Source organism: Tenebrio molitor, chromosome 3 (assembly GCF_963966145.1).
Source record: "Tenebrio molitor chromosome 3, icTenMoli1.1, whole genome shotgun sequence".
Classification (NCBI taxonomy): Eukaryota; Metazoa; Arthropoda; class Insecta; order Coleoptera; family Tenebrionidae; genus Tenebrio; species Tenebrio molitor.
The window spans coordinates 1,891,642-1,918,680 of NC_091048.1; the positions used below are offsets into that span (position 1 = coordinate 1,891,642).

Below are 27,039 nucleotides of genomic sequence, written 5' to 3' on the forward strand. Positions count from 1 at the left end.
TTAAGCTGTACAAGTCAATTAGCGGTTATGAAATGTGTACACCCGGCTCAACTTCTAATGTCACAGTGTTGGGATTTGCACGAGCCAGAAATGTAGCTCTCTGGAAGCGATTCCAAACTGTTCACGACAATAATACAATTATTAATATTGTCCACCACACTCCTGGTGACACGGCTTTCAGGCCGGATTAACTTATCATTACCAATGTTATAAACAACGAATCGTTTCTTGACGACCTCCCATCCAAATATAAGTCACTCCCAGCGTTGCTTAACTTATTGTAGGACTGATAACTAGTACTTTATACATGACATTTTGACATGATTTATTATTCAGTTTTCCCTTTGCAGGTTAGGTGCTGGCTTTTGTTTCACCGTGGTGTACGCAGCTCTTCTCACAAAAACCAACCGCATTTCCCGGATTTTCAACGCCGGAAAGCACTCGGCAAAAAGGCCGAGCTTTATATCACCCAGATCCCAACTGATCATCTGTTCCGGACTCGTCGGGGTCCAGGTGAGCTTTTGACGGGCCACTTTGAACTTTAAATGATCGCCTCTCGGTCGAATGTCTGTTGCAGGTCCTCATAAACGGAGTCTGGATGGTGATCTCGCCTCCCAGGGCCATACATCACTACCCGACCAGAGAGGACAATCTTTTGGTGTGCTCGTCGTACATCGACGCCTCCTATATGATCGCTTTCACTTATCCGATCTTCCTCATTGTGGTGTGTACGGTGTACGCCGTGCTCACTAGAAAGATTCCGGAAGCTTTCAACGAGTCGAAACATATAGGTGAGAGTGATGAATCGCTGTTGTGCTTTTGTGGAAGTTTCGGACGCGGCGAGAGCTTGCTGGTGGTGTTTGTTTAAAAGCTTTTAAAGAGCTTAACTGAACATGACGCGAAGTGTGTGATGAACGGTAGAGATTTTAGCAATGGCGCGTTTCTTTATAGACACTGCTTCAATTTAGAACTTCCGAATTTACATAATAGGTAATTCTGGCGGAAACTACCTATCCAAAATACCTTTATTATCATCCTTATTATACTCGCAAGCTTCTTATGCCGCTGCTCCTTCATTATATTATATTGAAACTTTGCTTTGTTTCCACCTGACACGTGACAAATCAGAATCAGGGATCTGTAGTTGACGATTAATCGAAATAAGCTTGAGCACATAAAAAAAAATTATTGCATAATAAGGGGTAGGCAGCAGGTGAAATTAACTCAAAATTCAAAGTGACTCTATTTTATGATCATGGAAAAAATCTGATTCAACACGCATGAGCAAACGTGCATTTAATCACTCGTACGGTTGGAGTCCTCGCCTTCGGCTCAGACGCCCAACTTTCATACTCGTGATTAAATGCACTACTTTGCTCACTTGTATTGAAAATAGCTATTTCCAATTCATTTCATTTATTCATTCACGATTTAACGTTAACCATTATTATTAAATTTCTTTGTTAAAAAAATATATATTTTCCTTGAGATTTCATTTAAGAAAACTTTCTTCAATATTTCCTTTATATTAAATTTACTACAGCGAAATATGTGATCTTTTTGCATTGAATAACACAACAAAATGCAGGATCAGCAAACTTTTCATTTCTCACAAATTTTTCTTTGCTCTCTTCTGTAAAAATGTAGGAGAAAACGAGATGACTCTAAACAGAAAAACGTTACAATATTAAGGAAAGGTTTGAAGGCAAATCCATTTTGAAATATGATCTTTCAAATAAAACACCATAATTAAATTGTTTTTGTAGAAAAAAGTTTGCTAACAACAACTTTTCCACCCACACTGTTTAAAGGTCATTTCAATATAATTCAGGCAAATAGAGATTTTCCTGCTGTAATGGTCTCCATTAAAGCTTTCACAACAAAGCTCTCGTAACAAAGTATTCACTGTTAATCTAACGGAAAATATTCATTAAAACTGCTAAAAATTCCGAATGAAAGCTGTGTGGGTTCATTCCTTCGAGGATACACTGTAAATTACTCAATTAATTTAAATTGAGTCAAAGTTTTTCATACAACAATATTTTTTTGGTTACCAAAAAAATAATAATAAACATTGGAAATGAGAGTTTTTCAAATTTATATTTTTATTTTTTGAAATCGACGATACCTAGCAATATTAATCAGGAAACGAAAAGATACATCATTCATTCCCCCCGAAGGTGGGTGGGGCTGCTGAGGATTTCCAGAGCCTTTTCAGCCACACTGACGGGAAGATTCGGGAAGGATACGATGCGGAAGGAAGGTGGTAGGTACTGGAGAGGTAGATACTGACCCAGCATTCGCCTTTACTGTGATATGAGACATACCACGATGTGATGGTGTGGGGAAACCTCTGAAACAAACCCACACCTAGTCAGGCGGCACCGGGGTTAGAACCCGGGACCTCGCGAATGTAAAGTGGCGCGTTAGGCGCTTGGCCACAGTACTCGGTCTAAAATATTAATCAAAACCCAGGAATAATTCATTACAGTTAAAAACATTAAACTTTTCCTTCACGTATTTCCGTCAAAAATTCCTTTAGGGGATTATTTTCAATTACCCACATTGCAATATCAACTCTCAACCACTTGATAGAAAATAATACTTCACTTATGGATTCCTTGCGGCCGCAAACCCTTGACAGAGGAATTTTATTACTGCTCCTCCATTTTTAAAAAAGTCTCCACAGAACAAATTCCCTCTAAACTCTCAGTTTAGCTTCAACCACATTTAACAATAATTAAATATCTGTTGATAAACAATGTTTCATTTTGCTGAAAGCTGCAAGTTTCAGTAATCGCCAATATTGATCGTTCTATTCCCATCATCCCGCTCTTATCGAACGACAATCTCCACGAAATTCAAAGTACACGGAATTATGCAATTATGACCTGAACAATATTACCTCCACTGAGCGAAGAGATGGCGTGCTTGAAAGACATCGAATAGATTCCAAGCTCGAAGAGAATGATGTCACCGCTTGAGTCAGCAGTCAACGTACACATCCATCACACGCAATTTCATTATAAATTTTATTCCACCACCCACAATAAACAGAAATGAAATTAAAGTTGAATCAAGTTGGGGGGATATCGGGAGACATTTTTCATTACAGAAAGTCTTCTTTAATTAAATTTCCGTGTAATTTTAAATTGAAAAAAAATATATGGCCAACGTTTCTAAACGAAATTAAACGGGCTCTGACATTAACAAATTTTTGCGTTGGCAAAGACAAACTAGAAAAATCGCGCGTACAGTGTTGTATTCTCTCATGGGCTGTGACCTTGGAAATATCTGCGCGCAGACGAGAGAGAGACGAACCTGACGTAACGAATGACGATGTTTTCCGGTCGGTTTGTAGCGCCCACTTGATACCGATATTCGTGGTTTGCACAGATATGACTCAAAGCCCATGAGAAAATCCAAAATCAAAAATCTTGCATTTAATTTGATTAAGATTGAAAAAAAATTAACACGCACCCACGCTCGCCAGATCTCGGTCCTCTTGAATACACGTAGAATGCTATAATTCGTAGCTAGTGTTCCTGTGATCGTAGAAGACACATCTGTTCTTGCTTTGGTGATTTTTTTTTTTAGGTTTCACCATGTACACCACCTGCGTGATATGGTTAGCCTTCGTCCCGCTGTACTTCGGTACTGCCAACCACGTAGCTCTGAGGATCACAAGCATGTCAGTGACCATCAGCCTGTCAGCCAGCGTGACCGTGGCATGTCTCTTCTCCCCGAAGGTAATCAATTCAAAAATATTTGTCGACTGTTTTGAGATTCACCCGGATTTGTTAATAAGCCTCCGGAGTTATCCGGAAACTTGGCAAATTAAAATTTTCGTCTTAACGTTCCCCCAATTATTCACTTGATGAGATTCCAGCAACAAGAAATGAATAATGATTAAGACAAAGTCCAAAGAACAAACCTCCGAATCTCGACAGCTGTTTCCTCTGAAAACACGCCGAGAATGTTTTAAACATTTCTGTCGACGTCGCTTGCGTGCTTTTCTTGAATTTTTTAAGACCGCACGTATGAATATCTCTGTTTTCTCAAGATATTGGAGAATAAACACCCTTCGGAAATCTTTTCAGTATGTACACACGGCCCCAGAAAAATCCCTTTTCCTCTGGGACCCTCTCAAACTTTAATCTGCAAAAAGCACCCCCCCAGAAAACATTTTTATTATTGCGTAATTTGATTCCAGCTCTACATAATACTGATAAGACCGGAGCGCAACATCCGCCAGAGCATGATGCCGATGCGATACAGCGCTTTCAACAAGAGCTCGGCCACCACCGGCTCCGGAAGCATGATGGCGGCGGTGATGGTCACAGCAGCCACGTGCGACCAGAAGCAGCAGATCCAGAAGCACGTCCCTCCCATAGAGAAGGACGAAGGTTTGTCCGTGTCAAATTTGTCCAGATGAAAACGAGTCGTGTTTCAGAACTGAGCGAGTCCAAGCCGGAAATGAAGGACACGAGCACTCAGACGACGCCGCACTCGAGCAACAACATGCTCAACAGCTCGCAGGAGCACCTTCCAAAGATCAACAACAACTGCAACGTCGGAAACGGACCTATCGCTCTTCTTCCTGGAGTGCAAATCAAAGACTTCAACTTATAGCAGCAGAAGCCGGTCCTTAGGACCTCTAGTTTGAAGTGCCGGAGGAATCCGGTGCAAGTTTAAGAAATACTCAAGATACGACTGTAGATATTAGGAAATTTTTTACCGATGAGACTGTACTCGAGTACACTATGCATACTCATAATGTCTGATTTGATTTCGTAGCTGATCGGTGTAAATGGGGCTTTAAATATGTTGGAACAATTAGAATAATTGTTGATTATTTATAGTGTTAACACAGGGTATATCTATGATTTCTAGTCGGTAAGGTAAGGTTTTAAATGTGATTCTAATGTAAAAAGTAAGTCTTCAGATTGGCAACTCGTCAAGCCGCCAACGTTGTATTTTTATCGGTGCTGTGAACAGAGATCTGTATATTTCTCGATTAAACTAAGTGTTTGGTAACTATGTAAATACATGTAATTAATGTTAAGTTACGTGACTTACCTAGTCGTAACAATATTATTGGACGCTTCTACTATGATGTTAAACTAAGGGTGTAAGCTGCGACTGATTTCTGAGAGCTTTGCTCGCAAGAATCAGTCCAGTTAAAGTGTAAACATAGTATATATCATATAACTGTCGCATTTTTATTCACAATTATTACAACAAATTTTTGAAATGAGAAAAACACTCTCGCAAATGATACCAAGGGTGTGAGAGCAATCGCCATTATTGAGCCCAATGTCGGATGCCGTCACACCAACGAAGAAGCTTTAATATAAAATTAAAACAACCTTTCATGATGATAATTATGCATAAAAATGTCATGCATGCAGGCAATCGCACAAAAATAATTATTGTCATGGAGTCGAAGCGTGTCGAGTTGTTTTCTCCGAACTTGCAAACATGACGTACCTGTAAGCATGTTAGTGTTTTCAAATATGATGTACCATGTATCCAACCATGGAATTAAATAAATTCAATAATGATGGGGTGAGCTGTTTCAATTTCAAATAGTAATGAAACTGATTTGGAGCAAGAGAAGAAAATTGCATTGACAAAATTGTCATTGAAGACCTTGGTCTCGACGTGAGTACGCGGAAGAAATGATGGAGAATTGAAGGCTTTTCCAACGCTTTTTCAGCCACGACGACGGGTACGGTGAGGAAACGTGCGGAAGAAAGGTGGTAGGTGGTACTGAGGGGTCCAGCAATCGCCTTGTCGGTGATGCTGTGGGAAAACCCCTGAAAAAAGCCCACCGCTGCCCCGGGATTTGAACCCGGCACCTTCCGAGTGCAGAGCGGCGCGCTAAGCGCTTGGCTACGATGCTCGGTACTCTTTCCGTCGGAGCGGTGTGTATTTTAAACATGTAACAATAGGAAGAGCTCTGGCGGTGTACACTCAACCCATGGCAACAATAGAGCATAAGACATTGAAGGCTATCTATAATCTTTCTCAATTATCTCAGTTTGGATTTTGGAAAGAAAAATCACAACTTTTGCCATAAGACGTTTCTCCAATTATCGATGCTTGCATCCTACAGTAAAGTACCACTAGAAGGCGAGTTTATGAGGAAGGGAATTGTTCGAGATCATAAGAACGAAATGACGTCGAATATGATTAACAGATTTGATGACTGGATTGAAGCCAATGTACGAAACACGGACTACACAATTTAAATAAATTAAAGAAAAAGCTAGGAAAATTCAAACAATTTTATTTCTCATTATATGAACCCCAGCCAATAAATTTGTTACAACATTGAACCGGTTTAATAATTCTCAAAACACTCCTTTGCCTCCACCATCACTGCAAAATTAATGCATCGATAATTATTTTGTTAACGAAATTAGACCGAGTAATCCGTATCTTGGATGCTGCATTCTGACCATTCATCAATTTTTTTTTGCATATCTAGTGACATAATTGTCTTATAATCTCCAACTGTTCCCTTTCTGACAAAAAGGCTTTTCGCACGCAATTTCCACAAATGTTCATGTTCCAGTGGTTTGTAATTCACAGCTGGATTCTTCTTCAGTGATTCGAAATCGAGATGATGATTCAACACTTCGATTTGCTCATCGGTCAGAGGTTTTTGCAGAAATTGAGACACTCTTCTTATAACTCCACCTAAGTCGCTCTTCATCTCTTCGTATCGCAAAAACAGAACGTTTGAATTGTGTCTCATCTGCCAGAATGGCAAAACGTGATTCCAATAGGGTGAATATGTAACTTCAATTATCGATTATTGACTTGGTTGCAAAACAGTGATTATAATTACCTTTTCCTCCTAAAAACATTTCACAGAACTCACTGAATTCATTTTTACGATTCAAAAGAAAGTTAAGGTAATGATAGTAAGATACGCACGTGTCTTTGACATTGCGTGCTACGTAGATCATCTTAAGAAAAGAAATAAGTAATTATTTTGATGTAAGAAAAGCGTATTCATTTACCTTTGGCTTTTTCACTTCACTAGTGATTTCCTTCGGTAGTAATTTGAAAGGCAAATGAGTTTTGATAACCAATGATTTTTTGACATTTTTTCGATTCTTTATTTGCTCTATCGGATTGATATTCAATGAATCATGGACAGGAAACCCCTTTTTTCTGCATAAATGAAAAAACATGTATCATTTTACTTTGGTTCTAAATATGAATATGGTAGGTTACATTAAATCGATATGAATAACTGGAAACACAAAAGACAGTGGAGTGTAAAAGACAAATTTATCTTCAAACGGTCGAAATCGCACCTTTCTGTATCTTCCACAGAGACGGTTAAAATGGTTTTTTTTCTGAGCGAAGTGGAAGTACTTCAAGTCCTAGGAGTAGAAGTGTCCGGAGGCGGCTCGAACGAGTCAAATGTAAGGTCATTTGAAGCATTTGTCACGATTTATTTATCAATTACACGAAATATTTAATAATAAATTATCCCTATTAAAAAAATCTCCTAAAAACGGAATCACGAAATTATTACCCAATATTTAACCGGTTGCACTGTCGTGTGGGCGTGTCCATGGATGTCAGATATGAAAATCAAAAATAGCCACGATGGCCGTTCAGTGTTGAAAAGTAAACAGTTATAAGTTGTAATCGTTTGCTATTCACGTTTTGATATATTTAGCGAATAACTGAAGTATGTCCGATGCCATTGAAAACGAAATTCATTGCACGCCTTCAGAATTGACGCAGATCGCCTCATCTAATCCCGTCAAAGTCCCGAAAAGTGTATGATTTCTACATAACGCTCCTGGTGAAAAGTATCTGGTTACAAAAAGGTTTTTTTATTCATTATTCGTTCCTTGGGAGCTCTCGTTGGCGGGGAGTATCCGCATTTAAGTAGCTGTGGTCCAGCGCAGAGCACATGAATCTGTGGACGGAACATCTAGATTTTCACTAATATATCTGTAATATCTATATAACTAGGGAAATAAACAAATTTAAAACGAGTTTGGATGATTTTAAGACAAAATAAAAAACTTTTGAATTGTGGGTGTCCGATCCAAGATTTTCCTGTTCGGTTAATCTTTTCAAGTGAAGTTTATTTTCGTTATGATCTGTAAATTCACGAGAAAGATCTGCCTCTTAATATGAATTCATGAGAAACACCTTCAGAGCCCCCTCTTCCTTTCATTTACCTTATAATTATGCCTTCTGAATGTGAAGATCTAGTTAATCCCTTTCCTCTTCAAGTAATCTAGTGTTATAAGCCTACTTCTTTTATTTGAACTGATGATGTTTACTCAAGAGACAGCTTCCTCCAAATTTTGGTTTTTTTTGTGATTCTTGAAAAATATTACATTCTTACATTGAATTGTTTAAAGGCGTAATTATTTTCAATGCCACGAACTTGACTCGCTTATTGCAAAACATATTGATACGTGCTTATCAACATACTCGTATTTGTGCAAAATTTCACAAACATTATTTTTTTTATTTTCAACAGTGCAAAAAGGTTAGTACTAAAAAAATGGTAAATTATCATCTCTGGTCTTCGATGTGTAGAAACATAACAATAAAGTAATCTGCTCCTTCAGTGTTTTGGAATCAAATCGTCTAATAGACTGTCATCGTGCCAGAAAAAGAAAAAAAAAATACTTAGAACATAAATATTTCAGCAGATGTCACAAGGGTGCTTGACGATGTCGAGGAAAAAAAGCTAGGAAAATTCAAACAATTTTATTTCTCATCATATGAACCTAAGCCAATAAGATAATGGACTTCCTATTTGTCCAATTTCAAGTGGAATTACGTCAGGGTAAATTCAAGACTAAAGAAATAAAATAGGTAGGTAATAAGAGATTAACATCAAAAAGGTACCAGGATTTGATCTCATTTCTGGAAAAATATTGCAAGGACTATCTGAAAAATGCTATAAACTAATGCAATACAGAAATGTTTTATAAATTATATTCTAGAATAGGTTCTCATCAAATTAAATATGTCTACGCCAAATTAAGGTGGCACGCGGAACATGAAACGCGATAATTTCTCATAAAAGTAGTACGTCTTTTTGTGCTTCGCCCAGTTGCCGACCTCGACTTCGTCTCGGTCTTCGCTTACCACAAATAGACTCACTTCCACTCTTAATGATACAATCTACTATTATTAAGCAGTTGATTAATTTCTATGACTATTGCGTTTGCAATTTAAAAATATTCATTCAAACATAAACAACAATCAAACCATTTTATCGTAAATATTTTTAGTTTTATTTATAATCCATATTGTACTTATTATTACAAGAAACACATGTTGCAATTAATAGCAATTTTTAAATAGGTCTCATTTGAATTGAGTACTAGTTAACTTGTAAGTTATCGTAATTTAATTATAAACAAAATATATTCATACTTGCAAAATATGAATTTGCAGTTTTAATATAATGACAAAATGGAGTAATGCAGGTTTTGCATTTTATTGACCGTAGCTATATCTGAAAAATGTAAATTTTACATTCCAGGACACTCGAGCAGGACCAGTACAAAATCATACCCAAAAGAAAAATATCATTAATCAAAATTGGAAAGGGAAAATATTTTGAAATTGGGAAACACTTGCAGTTTGAATAAATGAAAAATTATGTCACATTTAAAATAAAACTCTAATTTATTATATAAAAAAATCGCCAGGAAATATCAAGCAACAAAAATGTATTTCAAGGTAATTAAATTAATTATTTACAGAACAATACACATTAATAAACAAGTAATAATTAAATGTATACATATAAATCATAAACAATGGACTTCTTCAAGTGGAGTTACATAAGGCAGAGTGCCTAAAATACTTGCAGCATTTCCACGTTGAATTGCCAATGAGATTCTTTGGTAGAAGAAAAATTTTGCTCTAGAATCTCCGGATTCAGTCATAAGTTTTGCACCAATGAAATCGATAATTTTTTTACATTCCAAACTCCATGGACCTAACGTTTCGAAAGCTAATGCTTTAAAAATATAATTTGCAGACTTTAAATTTTTATATTTGTCATGTTTTCGTTTACTTGCTTCTTCGGCAGCTGATCCTGCAATTATGGAAGTTTTTCTTATGTAAGAATCAGCTAAAGTGTCAACACATGTTACATCCCATATTAGGCGTTGACCTTTACTCCATGGAATGAGTGTAGCACCATCAGGTCTTTTACCATCGTCTCTCAAGAGGCCACATGGTTCAAGAGAGGAGGAAATGTGGATAGAACTTAAGGCTCGCTGGATAATTTGATTTAAATCTGAATGTCTTGAAAATCTGCCCTTATTTTTAGCACAGCTAAGTCCGTGACGGCCATCATTTGAAACTGTAAAGCCGCAGTGGCAAGTATGTTTCTCAAAAATTTCAACACCAAAGCGATTTGCTACACATATTTGTAAAATCTTGTTATCCATAAATGTACCGATGTTTCTGGAGGGAAAGGCATTTAATTATAAATTATTGTTACTTTAATTCATTTTTAAATTTATTATACCAAATCCAATTAGTACTTCACAATTTCCGTGCATCCATAATTATTTTTTAAATTAATTTAGACCGAATAATCTGTATCCTGGATGCTGCTCTCGATCCAATCGTCAAATTTCTTTTGCATATCTAGTGACATAATTGTCTTATGATCTCCAACTATTCCCTTTCTGATAAATCTGCCTTCCGGACGCAATTTGCGCAAAGATTCATAAAATGCTTCATAATTTACAGCCGGATTCTTCTTCATTGACTCGAAATCGAGATGATGAGTTAATATTTTAATTTGCTCATCGGTCAGATTTTTTTGAAGAAATTGAGACACTCTTCTTATAACTCCACCTAAGTCGCTCTTCATCTCTTCATATCGCAAAAACAGAACGTTTGGATTATGTCTCAACTGCCAGTATGACAAAACGTGATTCCAATACGGTGAATATGGAGCTTCAATTATTATCAATTAGTAACTTTGTTGCAAAACAGTAATTATAATTACCTTTTCCTCTTAAAAACGCGTCACAGTACTCATTGAAGTCAGTTCTATAATCCCAAACAAATTTACCGTAATGATAGTAAGAGACGCACGTGTCTTTGACATCGCGTGCTACGTAAATTATCTAAAGGAAAAAATAATAGCTTTGATGCCAAGAATTTTTTTAAATTTACCTTTGGTTTTTTCTCTCCACTGCTGATTTGCTTTGGTAGCAGCGTGAAAGGAAGATGAGTTTTGAAAACAAGTGGATTTTTTAAATCTTTCCGATTTTGTATGTTTTCAATTGGATTGATTCTCGAGGAATTATATATTTGGAGCGTTGTTTTTCTGCATCATTGATTTCATAAGGAAAAGAGTGTACACAAAAAAATACAACTTTACTTTGGTTTTAAATTTTGAAAAGGAAACTACAAGAGCGTAATTGGAAAAGAGAAACATATATAAAATAAATGGGGTTCAAAAGAGCAAAATTTTGTTAAAATTTAGAGTCAAAATGCAGTAATAAATGCTAAGGTACTAGTACAGTTCAGCAAAAACAAGTCCATTAAAATTAAAGAGCAGAAATCAATGTAATGACGCAAATAAAAAAATATATAAAAAAAAATTTTTTTTTTTTGGTTGCTTACTCCAAAAAAAGACATCGTTCATGAATCGGAGTTTCTGCTCCTTTGAAATCAAAGTCGTTGACAATCATCCAGACCATTTCCTGCGTCCATGTTGAGCCTTAATTGACAACATAAATATTAAATAAAATACAACAAATAAATTACAACCAGATCTTGGAAAACTGCAAATCCATACATCTTCTTCACTAAATTCCAAATTGTCGTATTGCTCCTTCATTTCTTCGCACCCCTTTGGAAGTGTAAAACCATCAATAATGGTTAAATTTAATGGAAATTTACCATCACTGTCACTATTTTCATGAAAACTCATTTCTTTCTAAAAAATATTTTCTAACGACGGTGCCGACTATGTAACCTGTTTCTTTTATACTCTGTAAATGATAACAATGCATAACATTAACAAGTAACGTCACTTGACTAAATGTTTGCGAAATGAGTAGTAACCTATGAGGCCAATGCAAAATAGTAGTTTATCTGACGAGTTTGTGTGTTTAAAGGCCCACTCGTGCCAAAAAAAAAGGCCCAAATTACACACGAACGAGTTGAATACAACGTTTTTTTGTTCGACGAGCCCCTTAAAGGCTCCAAATCGCTTAAAACCTTTAAAATTAGCTTGACGTTTCGTTTTGACAAGTTGTGACATTTATCAAAATCCGTTCACATAGGAGAAAATTCTCAAATTCTGACAGTGTCGAACAAAAAATAAATTTAAATTTATTGCATAAAAACAGAAATAATCATAAGTGAAATTTTGTAAAGTAAAATGCATTCACATTGTTTGGACATAACAGGAGGCCATGGAAATTTTGCATTTCATTTGGTAGTAAAGCTGTCTGTTGGATTAGGTTATGTTTGAGGTTACAAATAGCGTCAATGTCTAGTGCATTGTTGTCAATTTTACTAGTCTGCAACAGATTTCGCGGGAAATTCAGTAACATGTTATGTTCATTTTGATAGGTCCGCATGTCAGGCATTTTAGTGACGGAAATCAAACAGTGTGTCCAACGTTAAAAAGTAAATCATGGCTTCCCATCATACCAAAACAACGTTTATCAATGATCTTAAGTGCATGTCAAATTGTCAACAATTTTCTCGAGAGGAAATGCTTGAACATTTCGACATGTCCAAAGGATATTTCGACTATTCACATGTCATGTGACAAAAAGTCTCCAATAAAAATGCACGATTTCTCATTTCTTGTCCAATCAGAACAAAATTTGCCGATTATTATTCATCGCTAGTGAAAGCTATCGGTTATTTTCACTAGTGGTGCCAAAACGACAATATTTACTCGTTTTTTGACAAGTGCATCGTCTGTCAAACACCAATCTTAATATATCTTAATAATTGATGAAAAATAATTTCATTATAAATTTTGTTCGCTGAATAGTCTTTCAAATACCATTCCTAGTCAACGTTAAGTAGATTATTTTTGTGGAGCTCTCACGCATGTCTCCCAATTTTGTGAAATTCATGCGTGGGAGATATTCGTGAGCACCGCAAAAATAATGTCTCGCAGTCAAAGGACTGCTCATGTTATTATTATTTATAAATTACTTTTTTCCGAAAAAAATTAAAACAAAAAAATAATTTTATAAAAAAGTAAATGCATTAGTTCATAAGCTATTCTGTGATATTTTTCACCTTTTTCTTTCACAAAATTTGAATTTCACCCATTGACAAGCACTTGACATTGGTGAAAGCACTATCACCATTCATTCAGTGAAGTTAAGCAATGTCGAGTCTGATCCGTGTTTGTCTGGGTGGCCGCCAAAAAAGTTTCATTACTTGATATATTTATTGTCTGTAATGCCTAATGTTTTATAAATAAACTCCGACGTGGATGTTTTTTAAAAACTGAGAGTTTTTCAAAATAAACGACAATAAAGAAAAACTCTTTTAAAAGAATTATCATCCGCAATGATACATAAATCCTGCCTCGACGCCGTGCCCATTTTTAATAATAAATCGTATTCTTGAAATAAGAAAGAGCTTGGAGCTGCTCTGAGCGCATTCGTTCGTCTTTTGTTATTCAAAAATTATTGAATCAAGGCGTGATTATTTTCAATGCCACGAACCATTTTTTGACTGGCTGGTTGCAAAAAATAATGACTAGTGCTTATCAACAAATTTTTGCAAAGTTTCATAAATATGTATATCTTTATCTTCAACAGCAAAAAAAGTAAGTACAAAAAAAATGGTGATTCATCATTTCTTGTCTTTGACATAAAAACATAACAATAAAATAATTAACACATTAGTTTTGATAAGCAATGAATTCTTTAGATTTTTTCGAATATGTAATATAATTCTTATTAAATTTTTGATAATTATTATTAAAAAAATTAAATTTAAAAAATCACAATATTATAATTTTATGTAGATTCTAAATCTGTAATTTACGGTAAATGTAATGAATAGATTTGAAAAGTGTATATTTGGAAGGAATAAAAGAATAACGAAATAGAGTAGGTACATAGTATAAAAATTATATTGTGGACACAACTGTAAAAAGTGGGTCAATGCATAGAAATGTATAAAAATTGATCGCAGTACCAACAAAGAAAAGTTTAAGAGAACAAAATAAAAGAAGAAAAGAAAAGCAGAGGAAAAATAAAATAAAATGAAAATGAAAAAAAAAATCTAATAAAATGATTAGATAAAATAAAAGTTAAGATTTATTTATATTTGTCTAATAAGGTTTACGAGGCCATTACTAAAATAAAGTGCACTTTAGCGCATAAAAGCAGAACTAATTATAATTATTGTAATTTTACACACTACTATTGTAGTGCTGTTGTCACTTTTACTGTATGTACTTGGTTTCTATATACTGTTCTCTGTGTTGCTCTGAGCGTGTATAGCTCTTTTATATTATTATTGTGTTGGCTAAACTACTCGCTTCCTCTTATGTTCACGCTGGAACGAGTTTGATACATCTGAAACCTTTATTAAAAAAAGCCCATATTGTGGCTTTATGCTGTCTGCTCTTACAGTGTTTGTCACTTCTATAAAAAGAAAAAACTAATTGGTTTATTTTAATTTGACGAAGAGGAAGAGATTGATACTATAGGAATGTTCAAAAAGTGTTTCCTATGAAAAACTGAAGCCGAAAAATTCAATCAAAGAAAATCTTATTTCCTTCACTTCTCATTTCTCTCGCGTTTTAATCTGGCCCACTCATACAAAAAAAAAAGCCCAAGTTACACACGAACACGTTAAATAAATAACTATTAAAATCAATATCACTTATATTTTTTTTCTGTAATTAAAAAAGACTCTTGTCACTTGATAACACTGATGTGGCATAGCGTCTCGTGTTGTGAAGTCTATTACCAGAAGAGTTTAGAAGAAAACTTATTCAAAACAGTTGCAGAAGACAATCTGAAGAATTGTGGACACAACAACAAACACACAGTTACAAAAATTTTAAGAGGAAATCTTATTCACTTACGTGTGCACCATCATCATAGTTGTATCAGTTAATTAAATTGTTACAAGTTGTGCATTTGATTGACTAGACAACAGTTTTGGAGAACTCCCTGTATTATCAACAAGAAACACGCCTCCAACACCTTTGCAGATTCACACTTCAATTGTGCGTCGAAAAGCACCAAGCTCACAGAGCGATGTAGCCGCATGAGAGGCGTCACTGATTTAAATTAGGGAGGTTCGGGGTTCAAATCCCTGGCCGGACTGTAGTTGGATGACGGTTTTTTTTGAGAGGTTTTTCCACATCTACACCTGTGGACTCATAGGAAGCGAATGCTACTACAGTTCCATCCTCTGAAAGCACTCGACTTTGACAGTGTCCCACCGGCGGGAGACTTCTCTTAAAGACGAGAACGGACGGTCGGACCAGGGTTATATAGACGGGTTCGTCCACAGCGATGCCGCCGCTCAAGTCATATAAGAGGGTCCAGTGTGTATATTGAGTTCAACGACGAGTGTTCATCGCCATGCCACGCACTTTAAAATCTTCATTTTTTTCTTAGCTTGGGCAAACTAGGTAGTTAGTGATCTAAATAAAATCTAGAACAGAAATCTTCTAGCAGATGTTATAAGGGTGGCTGTCCGTGTCGGGGAAGAAAAAGCTAGGAAAATCCAAAGAATTTTATTTCTCAACATATGAGCCTAACCCAATAAATTTGGTCAATTGGTTTAATGTCCTTAAAAAAAGCTCAACTTTTCATTAACCTCCACCATCATTACAAAATCGTCCTTAATCAGCTTAGATAAACCTTGTTCACGTTGAGTTGAACATTTCAAGGTCAAATTATTTAATATTTTAAATAGTGTCATGCAGCTAACCAACATAATGCGATTTCGCAATGCTTAATCCAACGTGAACGGTGTTTACCTGCATGTCACTATTTACAAAGCATAATTACAGAGACAAAAAATAAAATTATTTGACCTTGAAATTGTCAACTCAACGTGAACAACATATAAAGTCCATTCAAAAATCAAAAAACCACCACCTGTTGCTTTAGATTGGTAAAATTTAAAAACCCAAGGTAGATATTTTTTCATACTACTCGTATGTTGGTAACTATAAATTTTGACATTTATTTGATTCAAAATAAAATTCAATTACTTTGAATTGCGTTCATATTGTTTTGTTAGCAGCATGTTTCATTTATTTATTGATTCTTATTATTTTTACTTAAACATGCCCAGAATAACAAGACATTAATGTCATCGGAGACCGACTTATCGCGGAATCAGGGGATTCAAAATCTAAGAAATTCCTTTTTGAGAGGATTTCCCTTGCCATTCAACGTGGAAACGCTGCAAGCATTCGGGGCACTTTTCCAGATTTCGCATTATCGGAAATTTTTGCATTGTAAATTAAAAATGTTATGTAATAAGTTAAATTTAGACATTTAATAAACACTTAACCTCAAAATTACAATTATCACCAAATTTTACTCTAAACAGCGTTGCCGATAGTAATTATCGAGGAAACTGCGAAGTTGGTGTTTTTTTGATTTTTGAATGGACATTACTTATAATTTCTGTCTTCTGTTCCTTTCCTGATAATCTTGCTTTTCGGACGCAATTTGCCCAAACGTTCATGTTCTGGTGTGTAATTCACAGCTGGATTGTTCTTCAATGATTCGAAATCGAGATGATGAACCAACACTTCGATTTGCTCATCGGTCAGAGTTTTTTGCAAAAATTGTGACACTCTTCTTGTAACTCCACCTAAGTCGCTCTTCATCTCTTCATATCGCAAAAATAGAACGTTTGGATTATGTCTCATCTGCCAGAATGGCAAAACGTGATTCCAATAGGGTGAATATGTAACTTCAATTATCGATTATTGACTTGGTTGCAAAACAATGATTATAGTTACCTTTTCCTCCTAAAAACATTTCACAGAACTCACTGAATTCACTTTTACGATTGAAAAGAAAGTTAAGGTAATGATAGTAAGATACGCAAGTGTCTTTGACATTGCGTGGCTACGTGGATCATCTGAAGAAAAGATATAAGTAATTTTTTTGATGTAAGAAAAGTGTATTCATTTACTTTTGGCTTTTTCGCTTCACTAGTGATTTCCTTCGGTAGTAATTTGAAAGGCAAATGACTTTTGATAACCAATGATTTTTTGTCATCTTTTCGATTCATTATCTGGTCTATCGGATTGGTACTCAATGAATCATGGACACGGAACCCCTTTTTTCTGCGTGAATGAAAAAATATCTGTACAAAATACGTACAGCTTGACAAAAACAGCTTGGCACATGAAATGCGCAGAAGAGGGAACGAGAGAATGTCTGTAAGACAAGGATATGGCTAGGGTTACACTCAATAAAGATAAAGCAAATCTGTTAAACAGTCCGAACATTTTAATTTATGTACAGTGTGAACATAAAGTTTGGAACAAAATTCATATTAGCGTTATGTGATGTTTTTTGTAAATCGCTCGGATAGATCGATTTTATTTTAAAAAATGCTATCCTGTGACGTACAACTTCTTTAAATGACGCCATTGGTTTTTGCGCAATGACCAAAATATTTTCTCTAGAAAAAATCAGCAATATAATTTGAATTACTTTATAACTACTTACTCCAGAAACAGACATCGTTCATCAATCGGAATTTGGGCTCCTTTGGAATCACAGTCGTTGACAATCATCCAAACCATTTCCCGCGTCCACGTTGAACCTTTATTGATAATTTTCAACATAAATAACTAACACCTGATTGATTGATTGATTACCAGATCTTGGAAAGCTGCAAATCCAAACATCTCGTTCACTAATTTCCAAATTTTTGATTTGCTCCTTCAGTTCTTCATATTTACTCGGAGGGATAAAACAATCAAAGCTGGTAAATTCTATTGGAAATTCACCAACACCAGTCTCACTTTGTCCCAATGTTCATTTTTATACCAGCGAAAAATGTATAAATGGATCGCTGACCGTAAAGCGACCAATTTACACTGCCGAAAAAAAAAAAATACATTTCTACTTAATTTACATTCACATATGCAACGCCAATAAAAGGAGAATTACATATTATAGTTATTGTAATTTTATGTTAGCAATAAATTTTGGTCGTCGATGACATTCTTTGACGCAATGGAAAATGCACCATTGTAAAACGGTCGAAAATATCATAACCCATCACCACATTGTATGACATGGCCCACGAGTGCCAAAAAAGGCCCAATTTACACACGAACGAGTTTAATTCAACGTTTTTTTGTTGGACGAGCACCTTAAACGGTCTAAATTGCTTAAAATTTTTAAAATTAACTTGACGTTTCTTTTTGACAAGTTGTGGTATTTATCAAAATCCGTTCACACAGTAGAAAATTCTCAGATTCTGACAGTATCGAACAAAAAAATATATTATTCATCAAAATTGAAAAGAGAATCTGTGAAAATATTTTGAAATTGGGAAACACTTGCAGTTTGAGTAAATGAAAAATTAGATAACATTTAAAATAAAACTCTAATTTATTATATAAAAAAATCACCAGGAAATATCAAGCAATAGTATATTATGATACAAGTTTATAAGGAAGCCTTTAAAGCAAGCGCGACGAGTTTAAAGCTTGATTTATAGATTGACGTCCGTACGTATGACGCAAACGTTGACGGTACCGCTGACGTTGACGTGTCATAGTCGACGACAGACCATTTTATAAATTGGCCTGTCGCATTCGGTACGCAAGCGCAAAAGTCAAAAAATCAGTGATGGCCGCCCAAGACGCAAATTTGTTATTTATTGTTTATTAATTATTATTACTCGTAGCAGCTACAAGTTTGCTCATACGGTGCAATCAACAATTACTTAGATAACGGGCGGTTATGACTTTGACAGTGTCAGATTTTTCGTATCTTTGCTAACTCAGCTAATAAACGTCAAATAACTGTCACTACTTCAGGACTTAAAAGATTAATTTTACTTTCGTAATGGTGTTTTCAATAACGAAGAATAGACATACAGCGCTATTGCCTGTTTGGCCGAGATTCAGAAAAAAAATCGAAATTTAAATTGTAACGGGTATACGCAACCAGAAATACTTCCATCCCTGTCAACACACGGTCAAGGTTTCAACCCCTTCTTTGATCTGAATAATTGTCGATTAGGTGCAGCTCATTTTGCTGGAACAAACATAAGAAGGACAAGACGGTGGAAAACGCCTATAACACGACCAACGACCAAAAAAAACACTTCTGTCATCTGTCAACTTCTGTTTGTGAGTACGCAGGTCCGGTTGTGTGCAGTTTCTGGCTTGTGATTGGTCGAATTGAACTGCTGACGCAAGACGTTGACGCCAAAGTTGAAACATGGCCAACTTTCTCGCGTACGCTTACGGGACGACGTTTACGGAAAACGTATACGTCGATTTATAAACGGTCCAATTCGTTTCCGCTGGTTCATGTCCCGGCGGTAGCGTCAGCGGTTGCGTCGTACGTACGGACGTCAATCTATAAATCGAGCTTAAGAGCACGACGCGTAGCGGAGTGCTTTTAACGTCGCAAAGGCCCTCTTGACTTGCCATTAAGATCATTTGTATTAAATTGCTACTTACCTACTTACCATCACACTAGCCTGCATAACCTAACTAAACCGCAATGTTTAACAACAACAACATTAAATTTCAACTTCTGTTCGAGGTCGAGCTGAAGGAACGTAAGTAAACATGGGCATGATTCACGCTCTCGCCGCCTCCCAATCTTTTCGACAAAACCATTGTATCCGTTATTCGCTCATAGTCGCAATAATCATATTATAAAATAAAATTTTACGATTACAATGAAAATGACAAAACTACAGAGGCATTGCCTCGAGTTGCACTTTGCAGTAACCAATAACAGTGTATGACGGGTTGATGGTATTCAGTTCTTTATTCTACCACAGTATAGAGCTATAAGAATCAGTAGTTTCACTCGGCGGCGGCACCTTTTATCTTTTTGTCATCAAATTGCACTGCGCAACTCACCCACGAGGTGCCAGTGGCGTAGTCAATTCCAAACCAACGCCAACGGGTAGATGTGAGAGTTAAAACAAGGCCGGAAATGAAAATGACATTAGAGGATTCAAATATTATTTAATATTTCTTGAAGCGAATCAGTGGGAATAAGGGAATACATAAATTAAACAATTTTTATATACAGGTACGTCCTAAAAAACGCCGCAAGTCATATCTCCGTTATTTATGGCTCCATTTTAAATAAAACAAAAACTGGAATAAATCACTTTAAAAACTCTATAAGCACAACAGAGCCTTTTTTTTCAAAAAGTCATTCAAGGTCAGATGATAGTATTTTTTCAAATAGCTTGGTACATTTTTTTATTCCTATTTTGAAAGAGATTATTTTTCTGGATCTAACGATATGCCGCATGTCAGAATGCGCTTAATAGTAACCGAGAAAATAAATAAATAAAATAGCAAATAGCAACGGTCTTCCCATTGCGCAGTCCCGTGAGGGAAACTACTGATTCTTATAGCTCTATTCTACCAACCACACGGCGGAAAAATTAAGTGGCAAATTTTACGGTGCCTCTACGGTACGCTAAACGTTCTGAGTAAAAGTGCGAAGCGAAGGCGCCGACTGCAAAACGCGCCAAATACAAAATACATAATCAAATTAACACATGCAACAGTTATTCTTCGATAATAATTAATTCAATGTAGGTACAAAATAAAAGTATACAAACATAAAAATATTTTTTTCTATAATTGATTCTGTTGTAATATTAAATTTATATTTGATATTAATTAGTGAGCAGTTGTTATAAAAACAAATGAATATTATAAAATAGTTGTGAATAAAAAAAAAATAAAAACAAAAAGTCTGTCAATAGTTTATTGAATTAAAAGGATTCTTCTAATAATACTACAAAGGGTTATGGGCCCAGGAGAATATTAAAAGAAAGAAGATTTAATAGAAGAAGATGAGTGGAAATGTAATAAGAATTGAACCACTGGGAAAAGAAAATTATGATACATGGAAACTTCAGATGGAGGCAGTTCTCGTAAAGAACGAAATGTGGGGATATGTAAATGGATCTATTGAAAAACCAAATAATGAAGAAAATACGATTTGGGAAGAAAACGACAAAAAGGCAAGAGCAGATTTAATATTAGCAATAAATCCCAATGAACTAAGGCAAATAAAAATTTGCGTAACTTCAAATGGAATATGGAAAAAATTAAAGGAGCTTTATGAATCAAAAGGTCCTGCAAGAAAAGCTACGTTGTTAAAACAACTGATAATGTCCAAAATGAATGAAGGAGAAACGATGAAAAATCACTTAAATAATTTCTTTAATATCATCGATAAATTAGAAGAAATGGAACTAAAAATTGTAGAGATCTCGTAACAATATTGTTACTGTATAGCATTCCAGATTCATATGAAAATTTCCGGATCGCAATAGAATCTCGTGATGAGTTATCGAAGCCAGAAACACTGAAAATAAAGCTTACGGAAGAATATGAAGCAAGAAAAAGTAGAGAAAATCAAAATTCTCCGGGAGCTCTATTAATTAAAAAATGTTATAAGAAAGAAGATGGACCAAAATCATTAAAGGAAAATTTAAGAAAAAATAATTTCAAAGAAGCATTCAGATTCAAATGTCATTATTGCAAGAAAATAGGACACAAAGCTGAAAATTGTTGGTCAAAAGCCAAAGCAAGAAATGAAATTTCGAAAAAGGCAGAAGTTACCGAAACAGTTCTTCAAATCAATAGAACCAAATCAGAAAGCCAATGGTGGCGTGTGGACTCAGGAGCGTCTTCCCACATGTGTTCATCAAAAGATCAATTTCAAAATATCGCTCAAAATGATCAAGTTCTAAATTTGGCAAATCACAGTTTCACAAAAATAAGAGGAACGGGAAATGTGAAAATAAAAGTGTCAAATGAAAATAATTTACGATCTGTCAATTTGAATAATGTCATGTATGTTCCTGATTTACGTTCAAATTTGTTATCTGTCGGAAAAATCACAGATAAAGGTTCAACGGTGATATTTGAAAACAACAAAGTCTACATCCTTGATAAAGATGGAAAAGAAATTATGATTGGTCAAAAAAGAAATCACCTTTACTATGTTCGCGAAATTCTAGACAAAAAGGGAGAGACAGCAGCTGCAAGTATGAACAATTCAAGAACAAAAATACAAGAGTGGCATGAAAAATTTGGACATATTAATGAACAACAATTAAAAGAACTTGCAAGAAGTAACGAAGTTTATGGTTTGAATATTGGATGCAATGAACATTTAATAAATTGTTCAATTTGTTTGAAAGCAAAACAAACTAGAAAATCTTTTTCAAGAAATGAATCACATAAAAAGGAAACATTATTGGAATTAATTCACACCGATATATGTGGACCAATGAGAGTAAACTCGATTGGTGGATCAAGATATTTTATTACGTTTATAGATGATAGGTCAGGTTGGTGCGAAATTTACTTTATCAAGAAGAAAAGTGAAGCTGCCAGTGCATTTTTTAAATACAAGGCAATGGTTGAAAATCAGCTAGGAACAAGAATAAAATGTCTTCGATCGGATAATGGAACTGAGTATTTATGTAAAGAATTTGAAAGTTATTTGGAGAAACATGGAATAAAACATGAAATGACGGTGACATATACACCAGAACAAAATGGCGTTGCAGAACGAAGAAATCGCACTTTAGTAGAAATGGCAAAAGTATGATGATACAATCGCAATTGTCGCCCTCATTTTGGGCAGAAGCAATTTCTACAGCAAATTATTTAAGAAATAGATGTCCATCTAGAAGTATAAATGGACAAACACCGCACAAATTATGGACGGGAAAGGATTTTAGCGTGAAACACTTTCAAATTTTTGGAACGAAAGGTTACAGGTTAGATAAAACTCCCAATAAAGGAAAATTTGATCCAAGAAGTAAGAAATGTATTTTCGTGGGTTATTCAACAGAAAGAAGAGCGTATCGAGTGTGGTGCCCCGATTCTAAAAGAATTTATGCAACAAGAGATGTAAAATTTGTAAATAATTTTGAAGTAAAAGAACAACCGATGCAGGAAGAATTTACTTCTGAAGATATTATGAAGAAAGAAAAAGAAGTTGAAATATATGTGAACAATTATAGAAAACTTGAAAATGAAAATGAATCAATAGAAAATCAACCAGAAAATGAAGAAACAGAACGTGAAGCTGGTAATAATGAGAATCAATTAGAAGATCAAACAGAAATAGACAACTTGCAAGAAAATTACAACGAAAGAAGAGAAGTAGAAACAAGAGAAAAGCGAAAACCTGGAAGACCAAGATTTCTTTATACAGGAAAGAAAGGAAGACCTAAGAAATTATACGTACAAGCATGTGAAGAAGAAATAACAGAGAAAGAAGGTTCAAGAACAAATGAAATTACTGAAGAAGATCCAAAAACAATTAAAGAAGCATTCTTACGACAAGAATCCGAAGAATGGAGAGAAGCGATGAAAAATGAATTTAATTCTCTAAAGAAAAATAAAACATGGGAAATAGTTGATCGCCCAAGTGATCGAAAAGTAATAGGCTGTAAATGGGTTCTGAAAACAAAATTTAATTCCGATGGTACGATCGCTCGTCGAAAAGCAAGATTAGTTGCAAAAGGTTATGCCCAATTGCCAGGAATAGATTTCCAAGAAACTTTTGCACCTGTTTCAAGATTATGTTCTGTAAGACTAATGATGGCCATCGCAGCACAATACAATTTAATAGTTCATCAGTTGGATTTTGTAACAGCATACCTGAATGGGGATATCGATGAGGAAATTTACATGGAATTACCTGAAGGAATAAATGAAATTGGAGCAGAAGTCGTGTTCAAAAACAAAGTTTGTTTATTGAAAAAGGCATTATATGCATTGAAGCAGTCAGGTCGTCAATGGTACAAAAAATTAGATGAGAACCTACAGAAGTTGAACTTAAGACCGCTCAGCACAGACAAATGCATCTATATGAGAAAAACAAGAAGAGGAAACGAAGAAAACATGGTTTTAATAGCAGTGTATGTAGATGATATAATAATAGCGTCTAACAGCATGGAAGAAATTAATAATCTGAAAGAAAATCTTGCGAAAATTTTCCAGATGAAAGATATGGGACAGATAAAATATTGTTTGGGAATTGAATTTAACGTAAAGAAAAGTCAGAAGAAATATGTTGATGATTTATTGAAGCGTTTTGGAATGGAAAATTCAAAAGAAGTTTCAACTCCCATGGACCCAAATGTTAAACTGTCAAAAGAAATGTGTCCAAAAACGGAAAAAGAAAAAGAGGAGATGACAAGGTGTCCATATCAGAATTTAATTGGTTCCCTTATGTATTTATCAGTTTCAACAAGGCCAGATATGTCATATGCAGTAAGCTGTTTAAGTCAATATAATACGTGTCTTGGAAAGGAACACTGGATTGCTGCGAAAAGAGTACTACGATATTTAAAAGGAACCAGGGACTACGGATTAGTTTACGAAAAAAATGTTGAAGATATAGTTGGTTTTGCAGATTTGGTTTTGCAGATGCTGACTGGGGAGCGAATCCTGACGACAGAAAATCTTACACAGGATATATTTTTATTTTTGCAAATTGTTCTGTCAGCTGGGAAGCAAGAAAGCAACAAACAGTAGCACTCTCAAGTACAGAAGCAGAATATATGGCTTTATCCGATGCAACAAAAGAAGCCATCTATTTACGACGATTTTTAAAGGAGGTGTTGGATATAGATAAACAAATTCAAATAATGAACGATAATCAAGGTGCAAGGAGCCTCGCACAAAACCCAATTCAACATTCCAGAACCAAGCACATAGATATCAGGCATCATTTTATACGAGAAATATTGCAAAGAAAAGAAATAGAAATTAAATACATACAAACGAGCGAAATGGTCGCCGATTTTTTAACGAAGCCCTTATCAAAATTCAAACATAACTATTGCTTAGAAAATTCCGGCATTAAGAATATAGAATAAAGAAAAAATAAATTTAAGGGGGGCTGTTGTAATATTAAATTTATATTTGATATTAATTAGTGAGCAGTTGTTATAAAAACAAATGAATATTATAAAATAGTTGTGAATAAAAAAAAAAATAAAAACAAAAAGTCTGTCAATAGTTTATTGAATTAAAAGGATTCTTCTAATAATACTACAGATTCAAAAAATTGAAATTCACGCATAGTTATCTGTGCATGAAGTGGGTCATTTTCTTACGTGTCTTTTTTTTACATTGTTAGTAAGATCGAAACCATAGAAACCATACAAAACAGTGTGTGAAATGCAATTTCACGCATACGACTATTTCTGTTTTTCATTTCACGCACTGTTTTTTATTAGTTACCTAGCAACATGGTCACTGCATTGAAACTTCAGAGTTCCTTCAAAAATTTGAATTTTTAATTTCAATTTTTTGAATCAATTATAGAAAAAATATTGTTTATATTTCGTGGGCGAAGATGTTTTTGTGCATTCAAAGGCTTATACTGCCTCGACCTTCGTCTCGGCGTAAAAGACCTTTTCATGCACAAAAAACACTCTCTCCGCGCACTTAATATAAAAATAACTATTATAATAAAAAAAAATAAAAATTATCTATTAAAAAAGATTTTGGTTAGTAAAGTATTTGGTGAGGCACTGCCTCACCTGCCTACCCAGAGAAGCCGCCCCTGCAATACGGTGAGTATGGAGCTTCAATTATCAATTAGTAACTTTGTTGCAAAACAGTAATTATAATTACCTTTTCCTCTTAAAAACAATTCCAAACAAATTTACCGTAATGATAGTAAGAGACGCACGTGTCTTTGACATCGCGTGCTACGTAAATTATCTAAAGGAAAAAATAATAGCTTTGATGTGAAGAATTTTTTAAAATTTACCTTTGGTTTTTTCTCTCCACTGCTGATTTGCTTAGGTAGCAGCGTGAAAGGAAGATGAGTTTTGAAAACAAGTGGATTTTTTAATTCTTTCCGATTTTGTATGTTTTCAATTGGATTGATTCTCGAGAAATGATATATTTGGAGCGTTGCTTTTCTGCATCATAGATATCATAAAGAAATGAGTGTACACAAAAAAATACAACTTTACTTTGGTTTTAAATTTTGGAAAGTAAACTACAAATGCGTAATTAGAAAAGAGAAAAATGTATAAAATCAAGTGGGGTTGAAAAGAGCAAAATTTTGTTAAACTGATTGAAAACTAAAGATAAATGCCAAGAAAGAAATGAATATATAATTTTCTCAATAGAGTCAAAGTGCAGTAATAAATGCTAAGGTACTAGTACAGTTCAGCAAAAACAAGTCCATTAAATTAAGAACGAGATTCGAAAATTAAAGAACAGAAATCAATGTAATGGCGCAAATAAAAAAATATATCCAAAAAAAAAGTATAATCTTATTTAGGTTGCTTACTCCAAAAAAGACATCGTTCATGAATCGGAGTTTCTGCTCCTTTGAAATCAAAGTCGTTGACAATCATCCAGACCATTTCCTGCATCCATGATGAGCCTTAATTGACAACATAAATATTAAATAAAATACAACTAATAAATTACAACCAGATCTTGGAAAACTGCAAATCCATACATCTTCTTCACTAAATTCCAAATTGTATTGCTTCTTCATTTCTTCGCACCCCTTTGGAAGTGTAAAACCATCAATAATGGTTAAATTTAATGGAAATTTACCGTCACTGTCACTATTTTCATGAAGACTAATTTCTTTTTAAAGAAGTTTTTCTAACCACGGTGCCTACCATTTAACCTGTTTCCTTTATACTCGATAAATGATAAGAAGTTGTTCATTATTCATTAATCGTTATTTGTGCATAACAAGTACCGTCACTTGACTAAATGTTTGCGAAATGAGTGATAGCCTACGAGGCCAATGC

At 34.8% G+C, this 27,039-nt stretch overlaps 3 protein-coding genes and 1 long non-coding RNA gene across 6 annotated transcripts in view; 1 reads left to right on the forward strand and 3 right to left on the reverse strand.

Annotated features, from left to right (window-relative positions):
- The window catches only part of LOC138125273 (metabotropic glutamate receptor 2-like), a 180,773-nt gene extending 175,205 nt beyond the window's left edge, over nt 1-5,568 (forward strand). For both annotated transcript variants that reach the window (XM_069040517.1, XM_069040518.1), the window contains 5 exons: nt 351-513; nt 578-791; nt 3,598-3,749; nt 4,214-4,406; nt 4,454-5,568. In XM_069040517.1, coding sequence (XP_068896618.1) covers nt 351-513; nt 578-791; nt 3,598-3,749; nt 4,214-4,406; nt 4,454-4,632 — 901 coding nt within the window. In that variant the 3' untranslated portion in view covers nt 4,633-5,568. The remainder of the gene's footprint in view (nt 1-350; nt 514-577; nt 792-3,597; nt 3,750-4,213; nt 4,407-4,453) is intronic.
- A 1,228-nt stretch (nt 5,569-6,796) lies between these two features.
- LOC138125282 (uncharacterized) lies at nt 6,797-7,249 on the reverse strand. Its single transcript, XR_011157396.1, has 3 exons — nt 7,032-7,249; nt 6,857-6,977; nt 6,797-6,807 (listed from the first exon to the last, which is right to left on the reverse strand). It is a non-coding gene; the product is annotated as an uncharacterized lncRNA (long non-coding RNA).
- A 2,372-nt stretch (nt 7,250-9,621) lies between these two features.
- Nucleotides 9,622-12,797, reverse strand: LOC138125277 (luciferin sulfotransferase-like). 2 transcript variants are annotated; one of them, XR_011157393.1, is made up of 6 exons: nt 11,800-11,962; nt 11,653-11,749; nt 11,200-11,353; nt 11,030-11,150; nt 10,541-10,977; nt 9,622-10,476 (listed from the first exon to the last, which is right to left on the reverse strand). XR_011157393.1 is itself a non-coding variant. In XM_069040521.1 (5 exons), exons 1-5 carry the CDS (start codon nt 11,960-11,962, stop codon nt 10,598-10,600), a joined length of 915 nt encoding a protein of 304 aa, XP_068896622.1. In that variant the 5' UTR covers nt 11,963-12,797; the 3' UTR covers nt 10,485-10,597. The 2 variants fall into 2 exon arrangements, 1 of the variants encoding a protein (XP_068896622.1); XM_069040521.1 differs by lacking the exon at nt 9,622-10,476 and having other exon boundaries at nt 10,485-10,977; nt 11,800-12,797.
- LOC138125644 (luciferin sulfotransferase-like) lies at nt 11,653-27,033 on the reverse strand. Its single transcript, XM_069041075.1, has 6 exons — nt 26,708-27,033; nt 26,562-26,657; nt 26,031-26,184; nt 25,909-25,981; nt 25,798-25,820; nt 11,653-16,975 (listed from the first exon to the last, which is right to left on the reverse strand). The coding sequence occupies exons 2-6, from the start codon at nt 26,573-26,575 to the stop codon at nt 16,658-16,660; spliced, it is 582 nt and encodes a 193-aa protein (XP_068897176.1). The 5' UTR covers nt 26,576-26,657; nt 26,708-27,033; the 3' UTR covers nt 11,653-16,657.
- Nucleotides 27,034-27,039: the final 6 nt, after the last annotated feature.